The sequence below is a fragment of the Chiloscyllium plagiosum genome, chromosome 1, assembly GCF_004010195.1.
Source record: "Chiloscyllium plagiosum isolate BGI_BamShark_2017 chromosome 1, ASM401019v2, whole genome shotgun sequence".
Classification (NCBI taxonomy): Eukaryota; Metazoa; Chordata; class Chondrichthyes; order Orectolobiformes; family Hemiscylliidae; genus Chiloscyllium; species Chiloscyllium plagiosum.
Genome location: NC_057710.1, coordinates 82,657,595 through 82,682,570, shown reverse-complemented (window position 1 = coordinate 82,682,570; position 24,976 = coordinate 82,657,595). Strand labels below are relative to the sequence as shown.

Here is a 24,976-nt window from a genome sequence, read left to right as displayed (position 1 = left end):
ATGTCCTTGGTGGAGTGGGAGGGGGAGTTGAAGTGTTGAGCCACGGGGTGGTTGGGTTGGTTGGTCTGGATGTCACACAGGTGTTCTCTGAAATGTTCCATAAGTAGGCGGCCTGTCTCCCCACTATAGAGGATGTCTGAGACGGTCCAGGTGAATTTGAGGTCGGGGTGGAAGGTGTTGGTAAAGTGGATGAACTGTTCAACCTCCTCGTGGGAGCATGATGCAGCTCCGATACAGTCATCGATGTAGCAGAGGAAAAGATGGGGGGTAGTGCCAGTGTAGCTGCGGAAGATGGACTGTTCCACATATCCTACGAAGAGGCAGGCATGGCTGGGGCCCATGCGGGTGCCCATGGCTACTCCTTTGGTTTGGAGGAAGTGGGAGGATTGGAAAGAGAAGTTGTTCAGGGTGAGGACCAGTTTAGTCAGTCGAAGGAGGGTGTCAGTGGAAGGATACTGGTTGGTATGGCGGGAAGGGAAGAAGCGGAGGGCTTTGACTCTTAACCTGGTCTGTATGCCATTAGGATGGGCAGTAAATGCTGGCCCAGCCAGTGTTTCCCACATCTTTTAAACAAAAAAAAGTCCACAGCGTTATTTAAAGGAGTCTCTACAATTAGAGATCAGCAGGACATGCATTTGATGCCATTCAGTAGGATCATGACATTTTTCACTTCCACTTTCCTACCCTTTCCCTGTAACAGTTGATTTCTGACTGATCAAGGTTCCTGTCCTGGATGCTCCCATGGTGGGGGAGATGAATCATCTCAGCATTTACTCTGTCAAGCCCCTTTGGAATGCTGCATATTCCAATGAGATCACCTCCTATACTTTTAACTTTCAAGATGGCAGCACTGCACAGTGGGTAGTGTTCAGGCTGAGCCCGTCTGTTCCAGGCCAGCCACATCCTTTTTCTCTCTCTCTCCATTTCATCTTTTTCTTTTTCTTTTTCCTTTCTTCATCTTCCTGACATCACACAGAAGCCAGAGCGGTGTTGGTGATGACTCCTGACTTCGTAGGCACAATGCGATGGCAGTGGGGCGTAGGCTGCAGCGATGACAGAGTGGGGACTTGTGACTGCAATTAGCCCAGAACGTGAACTGTTTTGGCATCGGGTGCAAGTCATTGGCTGTGGCGGTGTCGATGGCCAGAGCAGGGCCTTCTGGCTAATGTAGGCCCAGTGTGGGGACCTTGCAGAAGACCTGGAGCTGTATTTGGGATCCTGGCTGATGAAGATGAACTCTTTTATGTGTTCTTTTTGTTCTTTTTCTACCTCAAAATGGAGCCGGATTGTGGAGACAAACTTTTGTTCTCTGTTCATCTCCCCAATATATGTGATAATAAATCATTCATTTAATTCCACCACTTTATCACATTTTTTGACTATTTGTGTTCTCCTTATAAATATTAGCACCTATATTTCAGTAAATACTTCACTGGTTGAAACACACTTTAGAATGCCCTGAGGTTGAGGAAAGCATAAAATCAGTATACAGCAAACTTAGTATTAACAAGCACCTATGGGTTCATCAAATGTTCTCATCAAGGGATCCATATAAATCAATGTAAAAAAAAAATGCAGGGGTGTACTTTATACCCCTGTTATACTTTAATTACAGTATAAATCACTAAAATAATAATGTAACTTTGTCTTAAATAAAACTTGTTGGTAGAGAGCCTTCTCACAAGTGCCCTCAATAGAGTAGTTGAATATCATGGAGATCATGATGGTTCAGGAAACATCTGGTATTTCAGGTTGATTTATATTGAGAGTGCTGATTCAGAAGTGCTGGTTGAAACTAAGTTTGCTGAAATTACTTTCTTCTTTCTTTCATTATGTTCTTTGAGAAAATGTCATTCATCTTCAAGTTTGACACACCATATGAGCAAGAACAGAAGTAGAAGCATGCCAGATCTCCTGAGTAGATCAGGCAGATGGATGGTTAGAACTGTATGACTAGTCTATTCTTTGTCCATAGATGCAGCCTGACCTACTAAATATTCCTAATGTGTTGATGCTTTGCTTGCAGTACTATATTTTTGATACCTTCAGGAATGTTTAACTATTTACAACCAGTTAAGCAAATTTGAAAGTATGTTGTAGCCTTACATCTTTTAAAACTTGCCATCATAAAATTAGTCAAAAAATAGCATTGAATTTCTATTCATTAGTTAGCAGGTGGTGTACCCGGGTAAGTCCCCTGATTATTGTGAAATGCCTTGGCTAGTTCTCACTGCACAAAGAGTTTGAATCAATGCCAATGACCTGCAAATGAATCACTTGGCAGGCCAAAAATACCACAGACGCTGTTCAGCAATGAAATTACCAGCTTCATCAGGCAATATGAGATGAAACACTCAGGCTCAATGAGCCTGAGAAAAATCAAACCTGTTCTGCACATTATCATTAGAGTTAAAAATCACACAACACCAGGTTACAGTCCAACAGATTTAATTGGAAGCACACTAGCTTTCGGAGCACCACTCCTTCTTCAGATGATAGTGGAGGACACAATTCTAAGGCACAGAATTTATAGCAATAATTTACAGTGTGATGTAACTGAAACTTTGCCACCGCACCTCTCGTAAACTCCTCAATCATCTCGTGCACCAACTCCACAGCAGGCGCCACAACCTTGAAATTCAGATGGAATCCACACCCTCAGCCTGCACTCAGGATACAGCAGTACAATTACGTGACATTGCCAAACAGACAAGGCGACAAAACTACACCACGTACATGCAAACCAAGAACAAAAAACTGGAGAAACTTGGCATTCTCACCAGTAATAGCAAAGCCCACCCTGGCACCACAGTAGATGACATTATCACTGCGGGGAAGTCTATGATTAACTTATTGGACCACATCCTTCAACCGGAAGAGATTGAAGTCCTGAGCAGGGGTCTCAACTTCTGCCCCACCACCAAAATGGACCTGTTGGTTCTTGTACCAGACATGGAGGAGTTCATCAGATGAATGAGACTCCGGGAATTCTTTCAATGTGCCGGCAGTGATTCCAACAAGCCCACTGATGAACTGGAACAGTCATCACATGGATCTGTAGAGGAGTAACCAAAGAAGGTGTCAACTTGGACACCATCGGAGGGCCGCTGGCCTGGACTTGACATGTATGCTCAAACCATCAGGAAATACTTAAATGCCAGATTCATCAGCTGTACCTACAAGGTAGAGCAAAACATCACCTGTTCACAACACAACGCCATCCAGGCTCTCTAAACCAATCACAACATTGTCATCAAACCAGCAAATAAAGGAGGAGCCATTTTCATTCAGAATAGAACAGATTACTGCAAGGAAGTGTAACGACAACTGAACAACCAGGAACACTACAGGCAGCTACCAGCTGATCCGACCAAAGAAGAACACATCCATGAATTAAACACATGGATCAGGACTTTGGATCCAGCCCTTCAACATTCCCTACGCGCCCTCATGCCACGTACTTCTTGTGTAGGCAACTTCTACTGCCTTCCAAAGGTACACAAAGCCAACACACCAGGACGTCCCATCGTATTGGGCAATGGGACCCTGTGTGAGAATCTCTCTGGCTATGTTGAAGGCATCTTGAAACCTATTGTACAGGGGATCCCCAGCTTCTGTCGCGACACTACGGATTTCTTACAGAAACTCATGGACCAATCAAACCGGGAACATTCCTCTTCACAATGGATGTTTCAGCACTCTATATCAGCATCCCCCACAATGATGGCATCACTGCAACAGCCTCAGTACTCAACAACAACAACTGCCAATCTCCAAACACCATCCTACAACTCATTCGCTTTATCCTCAATCACGTCTTCACCTTTCACAACCAGTTCTTCTTCTAGACACATGGAACAGTCATGGGGACCAAATTTGCACCCCAATATGCCAACATCTTCATGCACAGGTTCGAACAAGACTTCTTCTCTATGCAGGATCTCCAACCAACACTGTACATCAGGTACATTGACAACATTTTCTTCCTCTGGACCCATGGCGAGGAGTCACTGATAAAACTACACAGTGACGTCAACAAGTTTCATCCCACCGTCAAACTCACCATGGACTACTCTCGACTATTTGTCTCATTCTTGGACACGTGCGTCTCCATCAAGGATGGACACCTCAGCACCACACTCTACCGCAAACCCACAGACAACCCGCAATGCTACACTTCTCCAGCTTCCACCCAAAACATATTAAAACAGCCATCCCCTATGGACAAGCCCTAGGTGTACACCAGATCTGCTCAGATGAGGAGGAATGTGACGGGCACCTGGAAGTACTCAGGGATGCCCTCACAAGAACGGGGTACGATGCTCAACTCATCGACCACCAGTTCCGACGTGCCACAGCAAGGAAACGTAATAACCTACTCAGGAGAGACACGTGCTGCAACCGACAGGGTACCCTTCGTTGTTCAGTACTTCCCAGGAACTAAACAATTACGCCATGTTCTTCGTGACCTGCAACACATTATCAATGAGGATGAGCACCTCACCAAGACCTTCCCCATACCTCCACTACTTGCCTTTAAACAACCGCCAAACCTCAAACAGATCATTGTTCGTAGCAAGCTGCCCGGCTCTCAGGACAACTCCATACAACCCTGTCACGGTAGGCACTGCAAGACGTGTCAGAGTGTGGACATAGATACCACCATTACACGAGGGGACACCTCCCACCTTGTATGTGGCCGGTCCTCATGTGACTCAGCCAACATTGTCTATCTTATACATTGCAGGCAAGAATGCCCTGAGGCATGGTACATTGGGGAAACCGAGCAAAGGCTATGTTAACGGATGAATGGGCACCGCACAACAATCAACAGACAGGAGTGTTCCCTCCCAGTTGGGGAACACTTCAGTTGTCCAGGACATTTGACCTCAGACCTTCGGGTAACCATCCTCCAAGGCGGACTTCAGGACAGGCAGCAGCGAAAAGTGGCCGAGCAGAGGCTGATAGCTAGGTTCGGGAGGGCCTCAACCGGGACCTTGGGTTCATGTCACACTACAGATACTCCTACACGCACCCACACACACAGGCACTCCTGTACACATATACACACGGACACACATATACACAGACACTCAAACGCACCCTTACAGACACACACACACACTCCCACATTCTCTCAGGCATCCTCTCAGAGACTTAGACCACTCTACACTCATGCACACACACAAACACACTCTCTCAGAGAAACTCACAAACCTCCACCCCAGGCATGCGTGCACACACCCACATTCACACATGCACCCTTCACAGACTTAAGACACACTACACACAAATATACACTCTCTCTCACACTCACAACCCCCAACCCAGACAGACACACACAGACAAAGACCCACATGCACACGTATATTTTGTGGGGTGAATTTGTACTTGCAGAGTTACATTGTACTTTGCTCAAAATCTGCATGAATTCATCTAAATCTCTGTTATCTCACTTTTTAGATTAGATTTACTCTAAACATCATGGCACAGTCAGAGAACATAGCGGGCTAACACCTTCAACATATTGTCTAGCTATCACCCATTGTTACAGCTTACCTAAAAATGCAACTTTAAAAAAAAAGGTTTTGTGATTTACACATGAAAGAAGTGAAACTATCATGGTATTCGAACAGATGAAAGACTCAACAAACAATCAAGGTATTTTTCAATGTATAATTTCAGTTACATCACACTGTAAATTTTTGATATAAATTCTGTGACATAGAATTGTGTCCTCCACTATCATCTAATGAAGGAGTGGCGCTCTGAAAGCCAGTATGCTTCCAATTAAACCTGTTGGACCATAACCTGGTGTTTTGTGATTTTTAACTTTGTACACCCCAGTCCAACACTGGCATTTCCAAATCATAATTATCATTAGAACTAGTTAACATTCTGCTGTGAGTAAGAGTGTGTACTGCAGAACTTTGCTAGTTTGAATAAGTAACTTTAAGCATACAATTTTCCTGACATGCTAGATTGGTTAAAGATTGTTTGTATCTCATTCTTGAAACTTTCTGCCTCCAGGAAATTGAGGCACAGACCTACAAGATATGGGTGCATCCAAAAGCTGTCTGCCATTGCATTTAGTGTATGTTTGTTCAACTACCATTGAACTTTAACCAAAAGCCCCACCACCAATTTCATTTACCCCACCCCCTCAGACTGCCCTCTCAGGATCACCAAATTATTACAGAACAGAAGAAGGCAGAAATAGCTCCATAGAGACCAATATTCCATCACCAAGTCACCCTTAGTTTACACATGGAATGTCCTTGATACAGATCCAGCTTCTTCAGAGCCATCTGTCAGAATGAGCAGAATGTCGAACACACCTGTTTATATATGTCAGCCAGGGCTCCCTAATTGGACCAGATTAACATCCCTAATAAGGGAACTCATTCTGGGATCCACATGACCGACCTTGTTATATTCACCACAGAGGCAATTTTGTCTATTGTGTCTGAACTGGCTCTTCAAATTAGTATAATTACCTCCTGCCAATCTCCTATTTCCTCTCACCCTTGCACATTAGTTCTTCCAAACTGATTGTCCAGTGTTCTCGTGAATGCTTCAGTTGAACCTGCCTTTACCAGACCTCCAAGCAATGTGCTCCACACCCTCATGACTTAATGTGTGAAAAGGTTTTTTTCTCATCTTGCATTTGTTTCATTTGCAAATTATTTGTGCCCTCTGGTTCTTTTTATAAACTGGAACAGTTTCTTCTATCTACTCTATCCGCTGTCCTCCTGATTTGAAAATCTCTATCATATCTCCTCTTGGCCGCCTTTTCTTCAAGGGAGAACAGTCACAACTACTCCAATCTATCTTCGTAACTGAATATTTGTCTTCCCTGGAGCCATTCTTGTAAATCACTCTGCGTCCACTTCAATGTAATTTACATCTTTCTTATAATGTAGTGCCCAGAACTGTACACAATATTCCTGCTATGGTCTAACAAAAGTCTAAGCATATTGGACATGACCGCTTGCTCTTATACGCTTATATATGCCCTTGTTAATAAGGCCTAAGACAAAATGCATTATCTCACACTTTTCTGCATTGACCCCATCTACTGCCTATCAGTCTCTTACAACTTGTCTGTCTCTGTTTAGAGTTCAACAGTGTTTTCCCCAGTTTACAGTTTTTACAAGTTTCTAATTACGGGTAAACTTTGAAAGTGTCCCCTGCACATCAAGATTGAGATCATACAGGGAAAAAGCAAGGATCCCATTGTCAACTCCTGAGGAGTTCCACAACAAAGTAATCTCCAGCCCAAAAAATACTCATTGGTCACTTTTCTTTTTATTCTCTGTTTCCAATTACTCAGCCAATTTTGTATTCTTTTTTTTCTGCTGACCATTTTATTCAATAATGTATAACTTCCTTCACAATCCTGTTGTGTGCCATTGTATAAAATATCTTTCAGAAGTCCATGGTACCCTATGCTCATCGAACCATTTGTTACCACTTGAAAAACATTCTGGCAATTTAGTTAAATTTCCCTTTTAGAAATCCATGATGATTCTTCCTAATCAACCTATTTTTTTCTTTGTAACTACTAATTCTATCCTGAATCATTCTTTCTAGAAGCTTCCTTATCAACAATGTTAAACTGAATTGTAATTACCTTGTTGAAGAAAAGTTATAAGGATAACAATATTTGCAATAGAAGTGAATACAATTGCAGTTAATTGCCATGCATGGACAGGAGAGATAGTGATGTGTCTTCAATTAATGAGAACAGAAGGCAAGAAGGGTTAGTAGTTTGAGGATGAGGAAGGTGAGAGCCCTTGCGTGGATATGATGCATGCAGTATTGATAGTTACAGTCCACCTGCCCTGATGAGGTGTTTGAGCATTGGCAGACTTAGAGAGAGAATGCTGAGCCTTTGTGTGTGACTAGCAGGAAGAAGGGTCTCCACATTGAGACTTGTGGCTTGTAGAAGATCAGTGACCTTGTTGCTGCCTGGTCCTTTTTACTTAGCACTCAGCACTGACCCACTCTGTGATTAGTGTCCAGGCTAGGTTGGCCTGTTGGCCTGGTCACTTTTTGCAGTCAGCAAGGAATTAAACTGCCCTTGTCTCCACCACTCAGCCCATCAAGCCACTTCAGATTACTGCCCTGGAAATGAGGAACTAGTGTGTCTTTTCGCTAAGGCATACACAGGGTTGGAGTAGAGTAGATTGAAAGGTTATTCCTGGTTTGCACAGTCTGAGATAGTATGAGGTTGAACTTGAAATATGGTGCCAGATTGTGGAAGCTGCATACTCTTGTCAGTAGTGAGCACTTGTGCTTTGTGGTTCTTTGAGAGTCATGCCCAAAGATCATTTGCATAATTAGTGTGGTGAAAGTTGGAAAATTGTGCAAGAGAAATTGTCCCAGGCTATTGCAGATTAGATGCCATGAAACTCTATCTCCATTCCTCCTTAACCAAAAACCTGAAATTTCAGCCAAGAGCTTTTATTGTGGTGAGTAGTGAATGTCACGTAGACACTGTACATGACAAAGGCATTCCCAGAATTGTACACAATATTCCTAACCATGGAAAGTCTTCCTCACTAATACCTGGAGACTTCTGGCAAAATTTGGAGAAGTATCCCACAACTCCACCTGTCCTCTAATTTCTCTAGAGACTGTTCAGGTATCAATTGTCCGTGCACAGTAGTCTCAAAATGTGGCGCTGGAAGAAGCACAGCAGGTCGGACAGCATGTGAGGAGTTGGAGAGTCGATGTTTTGGACATAAGCCCTTCATCAGGAATGTCATGCACAGCAGTGACTGGAGAAACTGGAACTGAACACATTCACAGGGCTTTGGGATGCCAGTCAGTGTCCATGGACCTTTGGAACAGCAGAGCAGCTGCATACAAATGTTGTCATGAACTAGTCAAGCAACAGAGTGACATAGTTATCTTCACAGAATCCTCCATCAACACCTTTAATTATGTCATATTCCAAAGGTGGTACAGCTGCATACAGTATGTAGTGGCCATGGCAGCCCTTAACTTTGACTTTGGATCCCAGGAAGTGTTATGACATTAGATCAAATGTGAGCAATTAACCCTCCTATTGTTTACCACCTTATGCCCTCCTTAATGTGATGAATCAGTATTTCTCCATATGGAGTGTGCAGGGCAGAAAGGTCACAAGATCTGTTCTGGGTGTGGAACTCCATCAACAGGAGTATTTGGGTTGGTCATTACTGATTGTGCTGACCAAGTCTCGATGGACGTAGTTGTCAATCTGGATTGTTCTTGCAGTCTCCGTCTGCAGTAATAGAGACAGAACAAATATTATGGAAAAAGTTACTTGACCTTGCATTCACAAATCTACCTCTCATGAAAGCATCTGCGCTTGACTGTTCTAGGAGGAGTGACCATGCACAGTCATTGTGGAAAGAAAGTCCTATCTTTACACTGCAGATATCCTCCATCATGCTGCGTGCCTCATCACACAAAACTAGATAGTTTCATAACTGAACTGGCGATTCAAGGCTGAGTATCCAGAGATGCTGTAGGCCATAAACAGCAGTACAACTTTATTCCATCACAATCTCTCACCTCATGGCCCACCAAATTGCTTACTATACCATTGCAATCACACTGGGAGATCAGCCATATTCATTGAGGAGAATAAAAGAACATGCCAGGAGCAGTGAGGAGTACCTAAAAATGAGGTGACAACTTAGTAACATTATAATAAAGGGCTACATGTTAAGCATTGGAAGCAACAGACTGCAGGCAAAGCTTAGCCAATGGATCAGACCAAAACACTGCAGTTGAGAATGCTGGTGAGCAATTAAACGATTAAAGAGGAGAATGATTTGAGTATTCCCATGCTCAGTGATTACAGACATCAGCATCTGACTGCAAAAATGAAGCATTTACAACTGCCTTCAACTAGGATTCTCAACCATCACTGGCATAAATATTCAAACATTGTGGTTCACTCCACTTGATGTGAGAAAATGCCGGAGTACATTGGATCTAGCAAAGCCAATGGTCCTGACAACTTTACAGCTGAACTGCTAAAATGTGTCAAACTAACCAATCCAATCCAAGCTGCTTCACAACTACAATATTGGCACCTACCTAAAATAGATTGCAGCAACCTCTCCTTTGACTGCAATTTCCACCAACTCTCAAGATGAGAGCAGCAATACAACATAACATGACCTTCAAGTCACACATCATCCTGACTATCACCCATTTCTTCACTGCTGCTACATTGAAATCCTGGAACTCCTTTCCTTTATAGCACTGAAGATGTAACTACCCTATTTGGCCTGTATTTATTCAAAAAGGCAAGTCACTACCACCATCTTGTGTGTGATTAAGAATGGGCAGTAAGCGTAGTCTTGCTGGCAAAGTTCATATCCCATGAATAAATCAAACTTACAATAGTAGTGATTTTTAAAATAAAAAATAATTTTGCTCTCCCATTTAAGTAATGTTAATTAGAGTTATTATTTCAAGGTTATGAAGTGTAAGTATTAGTACATTAAATTCATTTCCCAGTCACGTAAGTTGACTTTAGTTCATTATGCTTATTTTTCACAGACAGGCGAATGAGGAGTACCAAGTGCTGGCAAACTCATGGCGGTATTCATCTGCATTTTCTAATAAGTTGTTCTTCACTGTGGTGGACTATGATGAAGGAGCAGATGTATTTCAGCAGGTATGGATTTTGTTGTGCTTTGTCACTATCAACCAGTGATTCATGATGGCTTCTGTTCAAGAGATTATTCAAATCCAGAAGTGCTAAGAATATGGATATAATCAAAAACAGATTAGTTTGATTATTGAGAAGATTATACATCCAATTGAAAACAAAGTGGAGAAATTCAGCTCCCAGCTGTCTATTTTAAGCCTGAGAGATGGGTAGTCCATACTTGAATATCAGAAACTGGGCTTGTGGAAATTAAGGCTGACGTGTAATACATGAGATGCCTGTCATCTCGAAGTGAAAGGTTGCTTTAATACAGAAACCTACATCCTGCAAAAGTTGTTGGAACTTTGTAAAAACCGTTCAGATGCAAATGGAGAAAGTTTACACTGAGCAAGCTTTTACTGAATGTCAGGTTTTCCTTTAAATCTGCCTTCTGCGATTTGTCTCCTGTATCTCAGAGTCAGTGGTGAATGAGGACAGTCATCTCTTAGCTTGAAGAAATCTGGTCATAAAGTTCTGGCAGTCCTTCCCTTTCAGCTTTAAATTTCACACAGCAAAATATAGCATTATTACTGACTAAATATAAGCTAAAGTAAAAGTAAACAGTCTTGTTTTTGAAGAAACAAGAATAGTTTATATTTTTCAGAATGTGTGGAATTACTTGATGACTGTAGAGAAAGTTGACAATCCACAAATATAAAACTAGGTTTTTAGGTAAAGTTAAGGATGTTTTAACAGTAAGCATGAAGATGTGTGCCATTAAAATAAATATCAGTTGTAGTTCAGTTAGCAGCTCCCTTGCTCCTGGGTCAGAAATTTGTGTGTCCAAATCCAACTTCAGACTTGATGGCGAGTATTAAGCTGATATTTTAGCACAGTAATATGGGAGTGCTGCAGTTTTCATATTAATATATTGGTAGCCTCATCCGCCCTTTCAATTGAACATAAAAGATCTCACATCATTATTTTGAAAATGAGGAGAGATATTCTGAGCGATCCAATATTATCCCTCAACCAACATCACAATATCATTGTTTGTAGGAACTTGCTGCACACAAATTTGCTCCCAACTTCTCTGCATTACAGTTACTACATTTTAAAATTACTTAATTAGTACTTAATTAGCTCTCTGAAGTGGTCTACCACCTCATAAATATTGATGTGTTATATGAATGCAAGTATTCTTTTCCTTTCAATTACACCTTGTCCAATAAAGTGTAACTTTTACAAGTGGTGTTGGAGACCTCATGATTTATTGGGGATGGTGTTTAGTGACTTTGTGGGGAAGCCAAGCCATTGTTTCTCACTGTGATGTAAGGATTAGTAGGGTAGGCCTGCTGGATCTAGCAGGTAAATGTCAAGGCACTCACCCCCACCCTGGATCCTGAAACCATCACAGCCTTGTCGTGGATGTAGGTGCCAGGTTTCCTAAGGATCAGGAAACCTGCTCAACCATGATAAATCTAAAAAAACTAAATACTAATGAGGCTGTAAGTTTTTTTTTTAGAAAAGATACATTTTAGATTTGGGCATTCTACCTCGTAGTTTCATTCTTTCAAATCTGATTGCTCTTGTCCATTATCACCAGTATTGTGCTCACAGAGTAAAAAACAGTACTGGTTTGAACTTGTCCTCAGCCAAAATTTTGAGCAGAACTTTCAATTATCTTTCCTACACCACTCTCAAGATTATCTTCTTGACTAAAATAATGACCATGAGAGTTAACTTGACGTCACTTCATGAAATTAAAACTATCAGATGGAGATGACTAATTGTAGTTGTAAGGAAATAAAAATATAAGACATCAGAGTAGTGGTGGACCATATGGCCTGTTAGCCTGCTCGGCTATTCAGTTCAACTCTACTTTCCCTTATCTCTTGCTATCTGAGATATCTAACAAATTGCAACAAATAAGAAAAATTCTAGGAGATCTACCATTCATGGTTAACTAAGAATGTTGAAGATAATATTCAAAAATAAGGAAACAACATATGCTCCTCCAACATAGGTGGCAGGTCAGAAGATTGGACTGAATATATAAAAAATCAGCATTACAAGTAGATAAATAAGGAGGGGAAAAAAATTGAGTATGAGAGAAACTTGGGTAAAAATATAAAAACAGATAGGAAACATTTGTTCAGATGTTTTTAAAAAATTAACAAAGTAAATGTTGGCTCTGTGGAAGATGATTCTGAAGTCATAATAATGAAAGATACAGAGATGGCAAAGAGATATTTTGCATTAGTCTTCACTGGAGAGGATGCAAGTAACATCCTGGAAATAGCAATAAATCAAGAATTGAAAAGAAGAGAGGAACTTAAAGTTGCAATAACCATGGAAGTAGTACTGATAAAACTGTTCAAACGGTGAGTTGATAAGTCCCGAGGTCCTGATTCATTTTGTCCCAGAGTCTCAAAACAAATAGCCAATGAAATATTGGATGCAAATCCACAATACTTTGCTTAATTCTGAACTAGTTGATGCATTGGTTTTAATTTCCCAGAAATCAGATTAAGGGAAGCTTCCTTTAGATTGGAATATAACTAATGTAACTCCTTTGTTCAGAAAGGGAGGGGGCAGAGAGCAGGAAATTACCCAAGCAAATTAGATTAAAATCAATCATAGAGAAAATGTTAGGAGCTGTGATTAAATGTTATTACTGGGCACTTAGGTGAGCTCAGGTAATCAGGGAGAATCAATGTGGTTTTTTAAAGAGAAATTGTGTATAACTAACTTGGATTAGATTAAATTCCTTACTGTGCAGAAACAGGCCCAACAAGTCCACACCGATCCTCCAAAGAGTAACCCACCCAGACCCATTCCCCTATTCCCTACTAATGCACCTATCACTATGGGCAGTTTAGCATGGCCAATCCACCTGACCTGCACGTATTTGGATCACCCGGAGGACATCCATGAAGACACTGGGAGAATGTGAAAACTCCACGCCAGCAGTCGCCTGAGGCTGGAATCGAACCCAGGTCCCTGCCGCTGCAAGGCAGCAGTGCTAATCACTGAGCCACCAGGCCACCCCAAACTTATTGGAGTCCTTAGAAGAAATAACTTGTGCTGTGGATAAAAGGGAACCAATGGATATTTTGTAAGTATATTTCTCGAAAGCATTTGATAACATGCTTTACAAAGATCATTGTAGAAGATAAAAGCTCATGGTGGAGGCAATGGCATGTTGGCATGGACAGAAGATTGGCTTGCTAACAAGAAACAGAGATTAGGAATAAATGGGTCTTTTTCAGGCTGACAGGATGTCACAATGGGTCTGCCACAGGGATTTGTGCTGGGGTCTCAGATCCTTTACAATTTCTGTAAAGGCTTTGAATGAAGGGATCAAAGATATTGAAGCTAAATTTAATGGTGACAAAAGACAGCAAAGTGAGTTGTGAAGAGGACATAAGGAGTCTACAAAGGGATATAGATCGGTTCAGTGAGTAGGCAAATATGTGGCAAATGGAGAATAATGTGAGAAAATGTGAACTTATCCATTTTGCAGAAAGAATAAAATAAATTATCCAAATTACAAGATATTGCAGAGCTATAAGGGAAGGTGAGGTCTCGTCCTAGTGCATGAATTGCAGGTTAGCATCAGGTACATCAAATGACCAGGAATGCTAATAAAATATTACGATTTATTGTGAGGTGACTTCAACATAAGATTAGAACATTTGTGTTTCAGTTATACTGGGTATTGGTGACTTAAATGTATCATCACTCAGTCGTCTGCTTGAACTTCAACTGTAATTTGTTTGCCTACTCCACCAGCTTGTTTGAATCCTTTTTAAGTATGCCGCCCTCCTCCATTTCATAGTGCTTCCAAATTTCCAAGTTTTGAATCATCTACAACTCCTCTACGAAGGTGTATCCTTACTCATAAATCCTGTTATTTTCATGATGACTGATGGCAGACTAACTGGCCCGCAGATCTCTATGTTCCCATTCCCTGAAAATCCACTGATATTCTTCTAGAATCTGGGAAAGCTTGAACATTTATGATTAATTCATTCACAATCTTTGGATGCACCCCTTGTGGAAACCCATACGAGAGCCCTCGGATCCTGGAGAATTTGTTTATTTTTACTTCCTTAAGTTTCTGTTACATTTTTCTATGAGCATGCATTTTGACTAATTGGATAAATTATGAATGGTGACTAATCGCACTTTCTTATATCTAGCTTTTAACACTGATTTTGAACCTAGAGTCCATGGTTCTTCATTTTTGATCTATGCAACTGTTCTTTGCTTCATAAGGCACCTTTAAAGTTTAATCATTCTGAAAATAACTTTAATGAAAAGAAGAATGGTTTTAAAAATTACAAACGTATCAGAGCAAACATTTAGTATACGACTAAATTCCAGCATGCGACTAAATGTTGTATTTTACAATAACCTGCGTGTGATAATTGTGCTCCCCACCTTTTACAGGACATTCAGAGAAGAGCAATAAAAATGCTGTGCTAACCACTGACACCCACACCCCCTATATAAATTAGAAAAAGTAATCTGAAAGCAGCCACACAGCATAAGGCAGCAATTTGTGGACTATAAGTATTAGAAGGTGAATCTAATAGAAATGCTTCAAATTTCATTTTTCTTAACATTGTGTGCATTTGTAATTTTACAGTAATGTGCTTTGGGATATCAGGAGTTGGGATGAATTTTACCAGAAGTTGGCAAAGCTTCAATTTCAGGAATTTCATGCAGGTTTCAATTCATGTACCCTCGTGAGGTTTCTCACTATTTTCTGCAACTCACCTCATTAGCTTTGCATCATGCCTCTGTGGTGCCCTGCTAATCCTATCTTCAATTTCACCAGAGGCAGGAGAGCGTGCAACTTCGAGGAACTCCCAGGATTCTCAGAGCTAGCACCATTTTTAAAGCCCTGCTATGTACCGGGTAAAGTGTTGTCAACCAGGAGTTGCCCTTTTTCTGGGACCTGAGAAGAGGAACCAAATGGAAATGTCTCTCAAGGCACGTTGATGGTGCAGCTCCATTGCACATACCAGTGTACGTTAGGAAGTGTGTTGCTAGTTAAGAATTTAAATAGTGCACTGGAAATCAAATCAACTATTCCTGGAGTCATCATAAATGTTAACTTTACTCAAACTATCCAAAGTCCCTATCACTTAATGATGAACTCCAGTTAAAAGAAAACATTCACCAGGCTTCTGTATTTAACAAGAAAATGAATATTTGTTGTGAACAATATATCTTTGATCAGTGGCAAAAAGGAACATTAATTTCGAACATTTTACTCTACAATTTTGCACCACCTTAACTTGCTCTCTTCACAAATAGCCAGATATGCAAAGATGGGCAAGACACTGATATGAAAGGAAAAACAAACATACAGTTCAATAGCACGAGACTGGACACAAGATTCGATGGCTTTTCTTTTGCTTCTTTTTAATTCTTCGATATTAACATAAGGTTGTTTGCACACTGATATTCAGTCTTTCATTCAATATTGAGAATTCATCCTTTCATTGTCTCTGAAGGTGTTTTATTCCTCCTTTAGCAGCAGGTTTTCAAAGAAAGATGATTGAGTTACTGGCTATTTTCTGGTACATCTACACAAGAGAGAGACAAAAAGAAAACATTTTGTTGCTTTGTGTTTGCAGGTTCCATGTTTCAGCTACATTAGCCCGACACAAGCTATGATCACAAGGTGATCGAATGTTGTTGTCAATAAATTGACCCCGATCTTAGAACCCAGTGGCTTTGTTCTGTATGTTTTTACTCTCACTATGTTAAGAAAAGACTGCACTGTGAGTTTTGCTCAATGTGCTTGAGCAAACATAATGTCTAAAACTGCAGCCATCTGTCTGCATAGTCTCCATGGTTTAATGCGGTGTTTTCCTTTTTTAGCCCCCAGTCCAAAAGTAAACAAAGCTAAAAGATTTTGTCTTTACATGCCTCTACCCTAAGGAGAGATGAAAACACCATTTCAAAAATGTGTTATTACATCATATGATATATGAGGCTTAGCTCCATTCATCCTTTCTCTCCCTTATACCAAGACTCAGAGAATCTTTTATCATCTTTTCAATCTTAAACATGTTTTGTCATCTTACATTCTGGACAGGGCATCTGCGACCATCTTGTCTTTACCAGGAAAGTGAATGATCTTTACATTGAATGGTTGAATCAATAAACTCCATTTGAACAGTCTTATGTTTTGAGTTTTAAACTTTTCCATGAACACTCGTGGATTATGTTCATACTCTAATGTTTCATTGTAACCAAGTTGGATATAGGCTTCAGGATTGAAGTTTCTTTTTCCACACTGGAGTATTTCATTTGATATGGCCACGGCTTCTCTATTTCTTACTCATCATTTTCTATAAAAATGCTCTTTACCCCAAGGCACCAGCATAAATTGTTATTTTTAAAAGTTTGTTTAAACCAGCCAACACTGGTTCATTTATTTGAATTGTCTTCAGTCTCTGAAGGGATTTTAAGATTCTGCTGACCATAACACTTGACTGTTTCCGTAATAAATCTGTTGAAGATACAAGTAATGTGCTGAAGTTGAGCACAAAGTTCTTGTAAAATGCACAAATTTCTAAGAATCTGATTTTTAAAATTTAGATTCTGAAACACAGAATTCTGTCAGAGCCATCACTTTCGCTGTTCTTTCCAAAATTTGCCCTTGTCCTGTGATATATCCTAGGTAAATATAGGTCAGTACAGCACAGAAACAGGCCCTTCAGTTCACCATGTCTCTGCTCACCATGATGCCATTCTTAACTAATCCCATCTGCCTGCACATAATCCATATTCTTCAGTTCCCTGCATGTTCCTGTGTCTGAATGCCTCTTAGACGTTGCTATTTATTTGCTTCTAATATCTCCCCTGGCAGCATGTTTCAGACACCTATTACCCTCTGCATATAAAAACAAAACTTGCTTTGTACGTCTCCTTTGAACTTTAAACCTGTGCTTGCTAGTATTTGACATTTCCACTCTGGGAGAAAAGACTCCAAGTATTCACCCCATCCAGGTCTTTCATAATTTTATGTACTTGTACCAGGTCATCCTTCAGCTTCAAATGCTCTAGTGAAGACAAGATTTTTTCCCCAAATTTTCTTTGTCTTTAATGTTATGAAGGTGTAAGGAGTACTGTACCTTTAAGAGATTTGAAATCTTGCAAGCATTTACGGAAGCATACAGAGTGCGAGAGAACTTACAATGTAATGTTTGGTCCTGCAGCTGGCAGTACCATGAGACAAAAATACATTCACATTCGGCCAATCAATTAAAATTATGCCCCAAGATACTAAACTCCAATCTAGTTTGAATTTGGTATTTTGACAGTATTAAGACCAATGAAACAAATATTTCAAAACTCTGCCACATTTTGATGAGAAAGATGTTGAAGCCTTTTTTATTTAATTGAAAAAACTGGCTAGGCGGATGGAGTGGCCTAAGATTTTATGGGTAATGCCACTTCAGACTAAACTGGTAGGCAAAGCTAGATGAGGTATTTGCTGCACTGTAGGATGCGGGATTAAGAGATTATGAAGAGTTTAAAGAGACTATTTTAAGTGCTTATGAATTGATACCAGAAGCATACAGACAACGGTTCAGAAACATGAAGAAGGAACCAGGTCAGATTTGTGTTGAGTTCGTAAGAATTAAACATAGTCATTTTAATAGATGGGTCCATACTTTAAAAATAGATAAGACCTTCAAGGCTCTACAAGAGATTATTCTGCTGGAGCAGTTTAAAAACTCACTTTGAGAGAAATCATGTGGAGGAACAGAAAGTTCAGGAAGTGAGAAGGGCAGCAGAATTAGCAGATGAATAAGTGTTGGTGCATAAGACAAGCTTCTGGCCAGAATTTCATCCTGTGAGGAATAGAAGTTGGCAGAAAGGGAGATCCTACACTATGAAAAAAAGAGTAGAGAACACTGGTAAGAGTTTACCACAGATTAAAAAAGCCCAAGAGGGTGGACAGAAGGTGGAGTGTGGATAGAAGGTGAAAGGCCTCAGGTGTTTTCACTGTAATTGTAGTGGGACACAGAAAATTACAATGCTAATGGTTTCAGAAGGGCACAGGGAAAAGATGTTTTCACTGTAAGAATGTGGGACATGTAAAGTCACAGTGCTGGTTGTTAAAGAAAGGCACCGTGGTAAAAGAAGGTAAGCCAGTGGTGATGGTCAAGGTAATGAAGGAGACCCCAAGAAGAGCCGAGGAGCTGGAGGAGAGTGCACAGCCTGGGTAGTGGCTGGGGTATGGAGTTGGTCCTTGATCTCTACAAAAAAATCACTTCTGTGGGTCAAATTTACTCAAAGAACAGGGGGAGAAGGACAAGGAGTTATAATTTTGAGAGATACAGGATCTAACCAGTTACTGATAGTAAGGAATGAGTGAATGTGCACATTTTCTGATCTGTTATCAAAAGTGTGGTAATTTGTGTGGTAATTTAAATTTAGTGTTCCCCTATGTAAGATCAGGCTGGAGTGCTAACTCAAGACTGGGGATGTTACAGTGGGAGTGATTGACAGAGAGTCAGTTCTAGGAGTTCAGTTTTTCTTGAGAATGATTTGGCAAGGTCCAAGGTGGGAGCGACACCCCTTGTTGTGGAGAAGCCCAAGGAAGAGCAAGTAACTGAGGAGTTAAAACAGAAATATCCTGGTATTTTCGCAGAGCGTGTCGTACCCAGATCCCAGAATCATCAGTCATAGCATGGCACAAAAACTAAACAGAAAGATGAAGGAGCTGAGGTTCAGTTCGCAGACACCCTGTTTGACACGATGGTGCAGGAAAAACCTGAACAGGCAGAGGGTCAGACAGAAGTCATGGAGACGTACAGCACGGAAACAGACCTTTTTGATCCAACTTGTCCATGCCAACCAGATATCCCAACCCAATCTAGTCCCACCTGCCAGCACCAGGCCCATATCCCTCCAAACCCTTCCTATTCATATACCCATCCAGATGCCTTTTAAATATTGTAAGTGAACCAGCCTCCACCACTTCCTCGGCAGCTCATTCCATACACATACCACCCTCTGTGTGAAAAAAGTTGTCCTTTAGGTCTCTTTTATATCTTTCTCCTCTCACCCTAAACCTATGCCCTCTAGTTCTGGACTCCCCCAGCCCAGGGAAAAGACTTTGTCTATTTATCCTATCCATGCTCTTCATGATTTTATAAATCTCTATAACGTCACCTCTCAGCCTCTAATGCTTCAGGGAAAACAGCTCTAGCCTATTCAACCTCTCTATAGCTCAAATCTTCCAACCCTGGCAACATCTTTGCTAATCTTTTCTGAACCCTTTCACAAAATCTTTCCCATCTGATGGAGATCAGATTTGCAATATTCCAACAGTAGCCTAACCAATATCCTGTACAGCCGCAACATGACCTCCCAACTCCTGTACTCAATACTATGACCAATAAAGAAAAAGCATATCAAATGCCTACTTCACTATCCTATTTATCTGCAACTCCATTCTCAAGGAGCTATGAACCTGCACTCCAAGGTCTCTTTGTTCAGCAACACTCCCTAGGACCTTACCATTAAGTGTATATGTCCTGCTAAGATTTGCTTCCTGTAAGGCTTAAGGGACTTGCAACAGCAAGACAAGATGATAAAAGATGTATGTGGATGCGTACTCCGAAAAGGTGGCAGAGAATATTCCGGCAGGTTATCATTTCAAATATAGAATCCTAAGATGGAAATGGAGACCACCGCAGGTGAGTGCAGAGGGGAAATGGGCAAAAGCGCACCAGATTGTGTTGTCAGTAGTATGTTGCTGGAGGTGTTACAGATAGTTCATGTGCTATGTGTAGGATGTCACCTAGGGATATGAAAGTCTCAGGCTAAGGCACAAAACCATTTTATTGGCCTGGAATGCACAAGGATGTGGTTAACTTTTGCCAGACATGTCATACATGCCAAATGGGAGGTAAGCCACAGGCAGTAATAAAATCAGCCCCTTTGTTGCCAATTCCCATATTTGAAGAACCTTTCACACAGGTTATAATTGATTGTGTAGGTCCCCTCCCGAGAACTAAAAGTAGAAACTAGTATTTGTTAACCATAATGGAGGTGTCTACCAGATTTCTGGAGGCAATTCTATTACAGAGTATTAAGGCAAAAAGGATAGTAGAGGAGTTAGAAGCTTTTTTTACATGGTATGGGCTACTCCGATTCAGTTGGACCAAGGATCAAATGTTACTGCTAGGCTGTTTAAGCATGATACAGTACAGATTTGAGACTGCCCAGGGAATCCCTTGTGAATTGAACCTGTAAGCCTGTCTAAGTTTGTCCTGGAGATTGTACTTTTGGTAGTCTGAAATAAAAAAAATCTCTTACAGTTTAGTTTAATTTTAGTCATCCCCTTCATTTACTAATAGCATCAGTTACAACGTAACACTGATATCTATAAGCCAATTTCTAATAACCCAGGATAGTAGGATATCGCTCTTCTTTCAAGAGCCCTGGCAGTCTACTCTGTTGTACTATCACAAACAGGCTTCCTTTATACAAAAATTTACGAAAGCTGTACTATCATATACAGACTTTCTTTGTACAAGAAGTTAACAAAAGCTCTGCATATTCTGAACTAGACAGATATCAGTGAAGGACAATAATTCGGGAGAGAAATTAATTGATGCATAGTTTCGTTTCGAGGTCAGAATCAAACACTGTTATTAATTTCACAATGGAATGGCTGTGTATGTTATCACTCAGTGTCCTGTTTACAGATTCACTGATGTTCAGGGAAATGTTCTTAATTGCCTTACTCTCCCTGCCTGCCTATTTTCTAGTTTGCAGCAAATATGTTTTATAATTCAACATTACATTTTAGTCTCAATGTTTAGGGACAATTTTTAAGGCTATAGACTTTCTCAAGGAAGTTACGGGTAGCTTAGGTACATAGCACTTTAAATCCAATGCATATCATAGTGAATCCCAGGAAGCTTTAGAAAGGTGGCAGCAGACCTTGAAGACCATATTGAGAGCATACTGTCAGGACTACCCAAATGATTGAGAGAAAGGTATCCCATTCTTATTGTTCGCCATTAGAGATGCCCCAAATGAATCTACTCAGTTCACTTCCTTCGAGTTAATATTTGGACATGAAGTGAGAGGCCCTTTGAAATTAATTAAAGAAAAATTGTCAGGACCAACGTCAGAGGTCTCACCCTTAGATTATGTATCAGAGGTGAGGGAGAGATTAAATAGAGTAGACTAAACAGCACCTAAAGAGGGCACAGCATAGAATGAAGCATGTGGCGGATAAAAGCTCTGAGGCTCAGATGTTTTCTCTCGAGGATGATGTGTTGGTACTGTTACCAGTGATAGGAGATCCCTTCAAAGCCAGGTTAAGTGGTCCCTATCAAATTGAGAAAAGGTTGAGTCAGGTGAACTATCAGGTAAAAATGCCAATTAGATAAAAAAAGGTATCGGGTATGTCATGTGAACATGTTGAAACCACATTATACTAGAGATAACTGGAGAAACTGGTGTTAGTTACTGCCCTGCAGAGTGAGGAATCAAACCCAGATGATATGGATTTTGATGTGCCTCAAAATAGATCAAAAAGTGAAGTCCTTGAGGAGTGGGATAGTTTACTAACCTATCTGTCTCAGGAGCATAGAATGCAGTTGAAAGGTCTGTTATTGCAGTATAAGGACATATCTAAGAATCAGATGGGGAGGACTAATGCTATTGTACATGAAGTAGATGTATGGAATACTACTGCGATAACACAACAGCCCTCTCGGCTGAATCCTTTTAAAGCCAGTCAGGTCCAGAAGGACGTGGAGGCCAATTGAACGTTTGCCTATCATTTTAGTTCCCAAACTCACTGATTCTGCTTGGAATATCGGAAAGTCAACGCCGTAACAAAATTGGCCTCACATCCAATTCTGAGATTGGAGGACTGTATCAAGAGAGTCGGACAAGCCACTTACGTCACCAAGTTGAACTTAATGCATGTTTACTGGCAGGTAACTTTATCAGAGATGGTGAAAGAAATTTCTGCGTTTGTAACCCCAAATGGGCTTTATCAGTTTAAAGTGATGCCTTTTAGAATGAAGAATGCACCCGTCACATTCCAAAGACTCATGAACAGAGTTTGGCTGGGTTAACAAACTGTGCAGTCTACTTGGATGATGTAGTGATCCTATGTAAGTACTGGAAAGATCATATGGTACAGTTTGCAGAGCTCTTTGAACGACTACAAGAAGCAAAACTGGTAATGAACTTAAATAAAACTGAATTCGCAAAAGCAGAGGTGAGGTTCTTGGGGCATAACGTTGGTCATGGAAGGTTGACCCCACAGAACACAAAGATGAAGGCCATCAAGGAATTTCCACCACCAACCTCGAAGAAAGAGGTGCTTCAACTCTTTGGACTCGGCAGACTCTATTGGATCTATTGGATGTTTGTTCCATTCTTCAGCAGTGTAGTGGCACTGTTAACTGATTTGCTGAAGAAGAACGCAAAGCTTCGGTGAACAGAAAGCTGCCAGGAGGCATTCGACCATTTGAAAGCAATATTGACCACCAAACGAATTTTAGCTACATTAAACTTTTCAAGACCTTTTAAATTCACCATCGATGCTAGTGACATAGGAGTTGGAGCTGTATTCGTACAGGAAGATGAGGATGGGATTGAACTGCCAGTTGGTTGCTTTTCGAAGAAGCTCAACATCCATCAGAGGAAATACTTCATGATCAAAAAAGAACTGTTGAGTTTGGTACTGGCCTTACAACATTTTAATTGTATGTCACGAACAATGAGACGGAGATGGTTGTGAGCATGGATCACAATCCACTTAACTTAAAGCATTCTGAGAACATATGAGATTATTTCTTTGGAGTCTTATGTTACAGACTTTTAATTTTAAAATCATACATGTTGCGGGTCAGAAGAATGAAATTGTAGATACATTATCATGGATTTAACTGATGAAGTTTAGATGAGATTTGTATTTAATATTTTTATATATATGGTGTGTGTGTGTATATATATTTCTATATGCACACACATATACACACACACACACACACAGACACAGGTATAAGCGAAGAAGTTAAGGTGAACTTAGTTTAAGGTTATCTGAATGTTATGGTAATGTGTTGAAAAAATAAAAGCCATATTTTCATTATGATGGTTCATTTTTTCTTAAGAGGTGAGATGTTATGAAGGTGTCAGGGGTACTGTACCTTTCAGAGAGTTGAAAGCTAGCAAGAACTTACAGAAGCACAGAATGCTGGAGAATTACAATGTAACATTGTATCCTGACCATAAGTCACTCTTGCTTTTGTAAATTTGGTTTTACCATACATATCGCTAAGCCAAGTAACCACAGTTTCTTAAACAGGTCCTCTAATTGCCTTACATGTTCATCTAATGTGTTACATTATGATACTGTCTAAGTAACATACGCATTTAGATACTCCAGCTACGATTTGATTTGTAAATCTTTGTAACTTAGTTGGGCATTTTTAAGCCCATATAGCATAGCTCAACATCAGTATTACCTATTTGGAATGATGAAAGTTAATATCTCTTGAGTCCTTGATACTAATGGAACTTGCCAGTATCCCTTCAACAGATCACTCATACAAAAGGCATAGGGTACTGCCACACTTCTCAATGCAAACTTCTAACTGACAATTTGGGCTTGAATCTGTTTTTGTGACTGCGTTTCCTTTTCTTTGGAACCAAATTGATTTATCTTGATTAGGAACTAACATCACCAGTAATCTTCAGCTGCTTTGGCTAGGTTCAATCAGGCAATTTTCTAGAATATATTGAATATCTGTTTCTGCTTGAGCTTCTCTCTCTTTGCTTATCTGATAGAATGTTATTTTATCAGTACTATCTCCTATGTCTGCATCACATGCCAACATAGTGCTTCCTGGTGTATATTTACAGATTTCCTTATACTTTTGAAATAATCTTACTGGATCTTCCCACTGGCCTTCCTCTAAACACAAAAACACACTAACTGTCTCAGTATTTCTGTTGGTCAGTTGAATTATGGGAGGTTTGCTTGGTGAACCTCTCCTCCAATTTCACTCTTACCATTTATGTCATCCTCTATTACCCTTACAACCTGACATTCTTGCTCCTTCCTTGCAATGGTATTGTGTTGAAATGTTTATATGACATAGCTAATTCTTCTTCCGATGATCAGATTATCCATCAGATACTCATTGATCGTTGAATTTTACTTTCAGAAGTTCATCCTGCAAAGGCAATTGTAGCAGTACTTAGTCTCTTGGTGAAATATTCTACGTGTGGGCCTGCCTATTCTTTCATTTT

The 24,976-nt window shown here is 40.4% G+C and overlaps 1 protein-coding gene across 1 annotated transcript in view; it reads left to right on the top strand.

Moving 5' to 3' along the window:
• tusc3 (tumor suppressor candidate 3) overlaps positions 1-24,976 on the top strand; it is a 378,825-nt gene that overhangs the window by 115,831 nt on the left and 238,018 nt on the right. Inside the window, exon 3 of the mRNA XM_043690293.1 lies at positions 10,564-10,681. Coding sequence (XP_043546228.1) covers positions 10,564-10,681 — 118 coding nt within the window. The remainder of the gene's footprint in view (positions 1-10,563; positions 10,682-24,976) is intronic.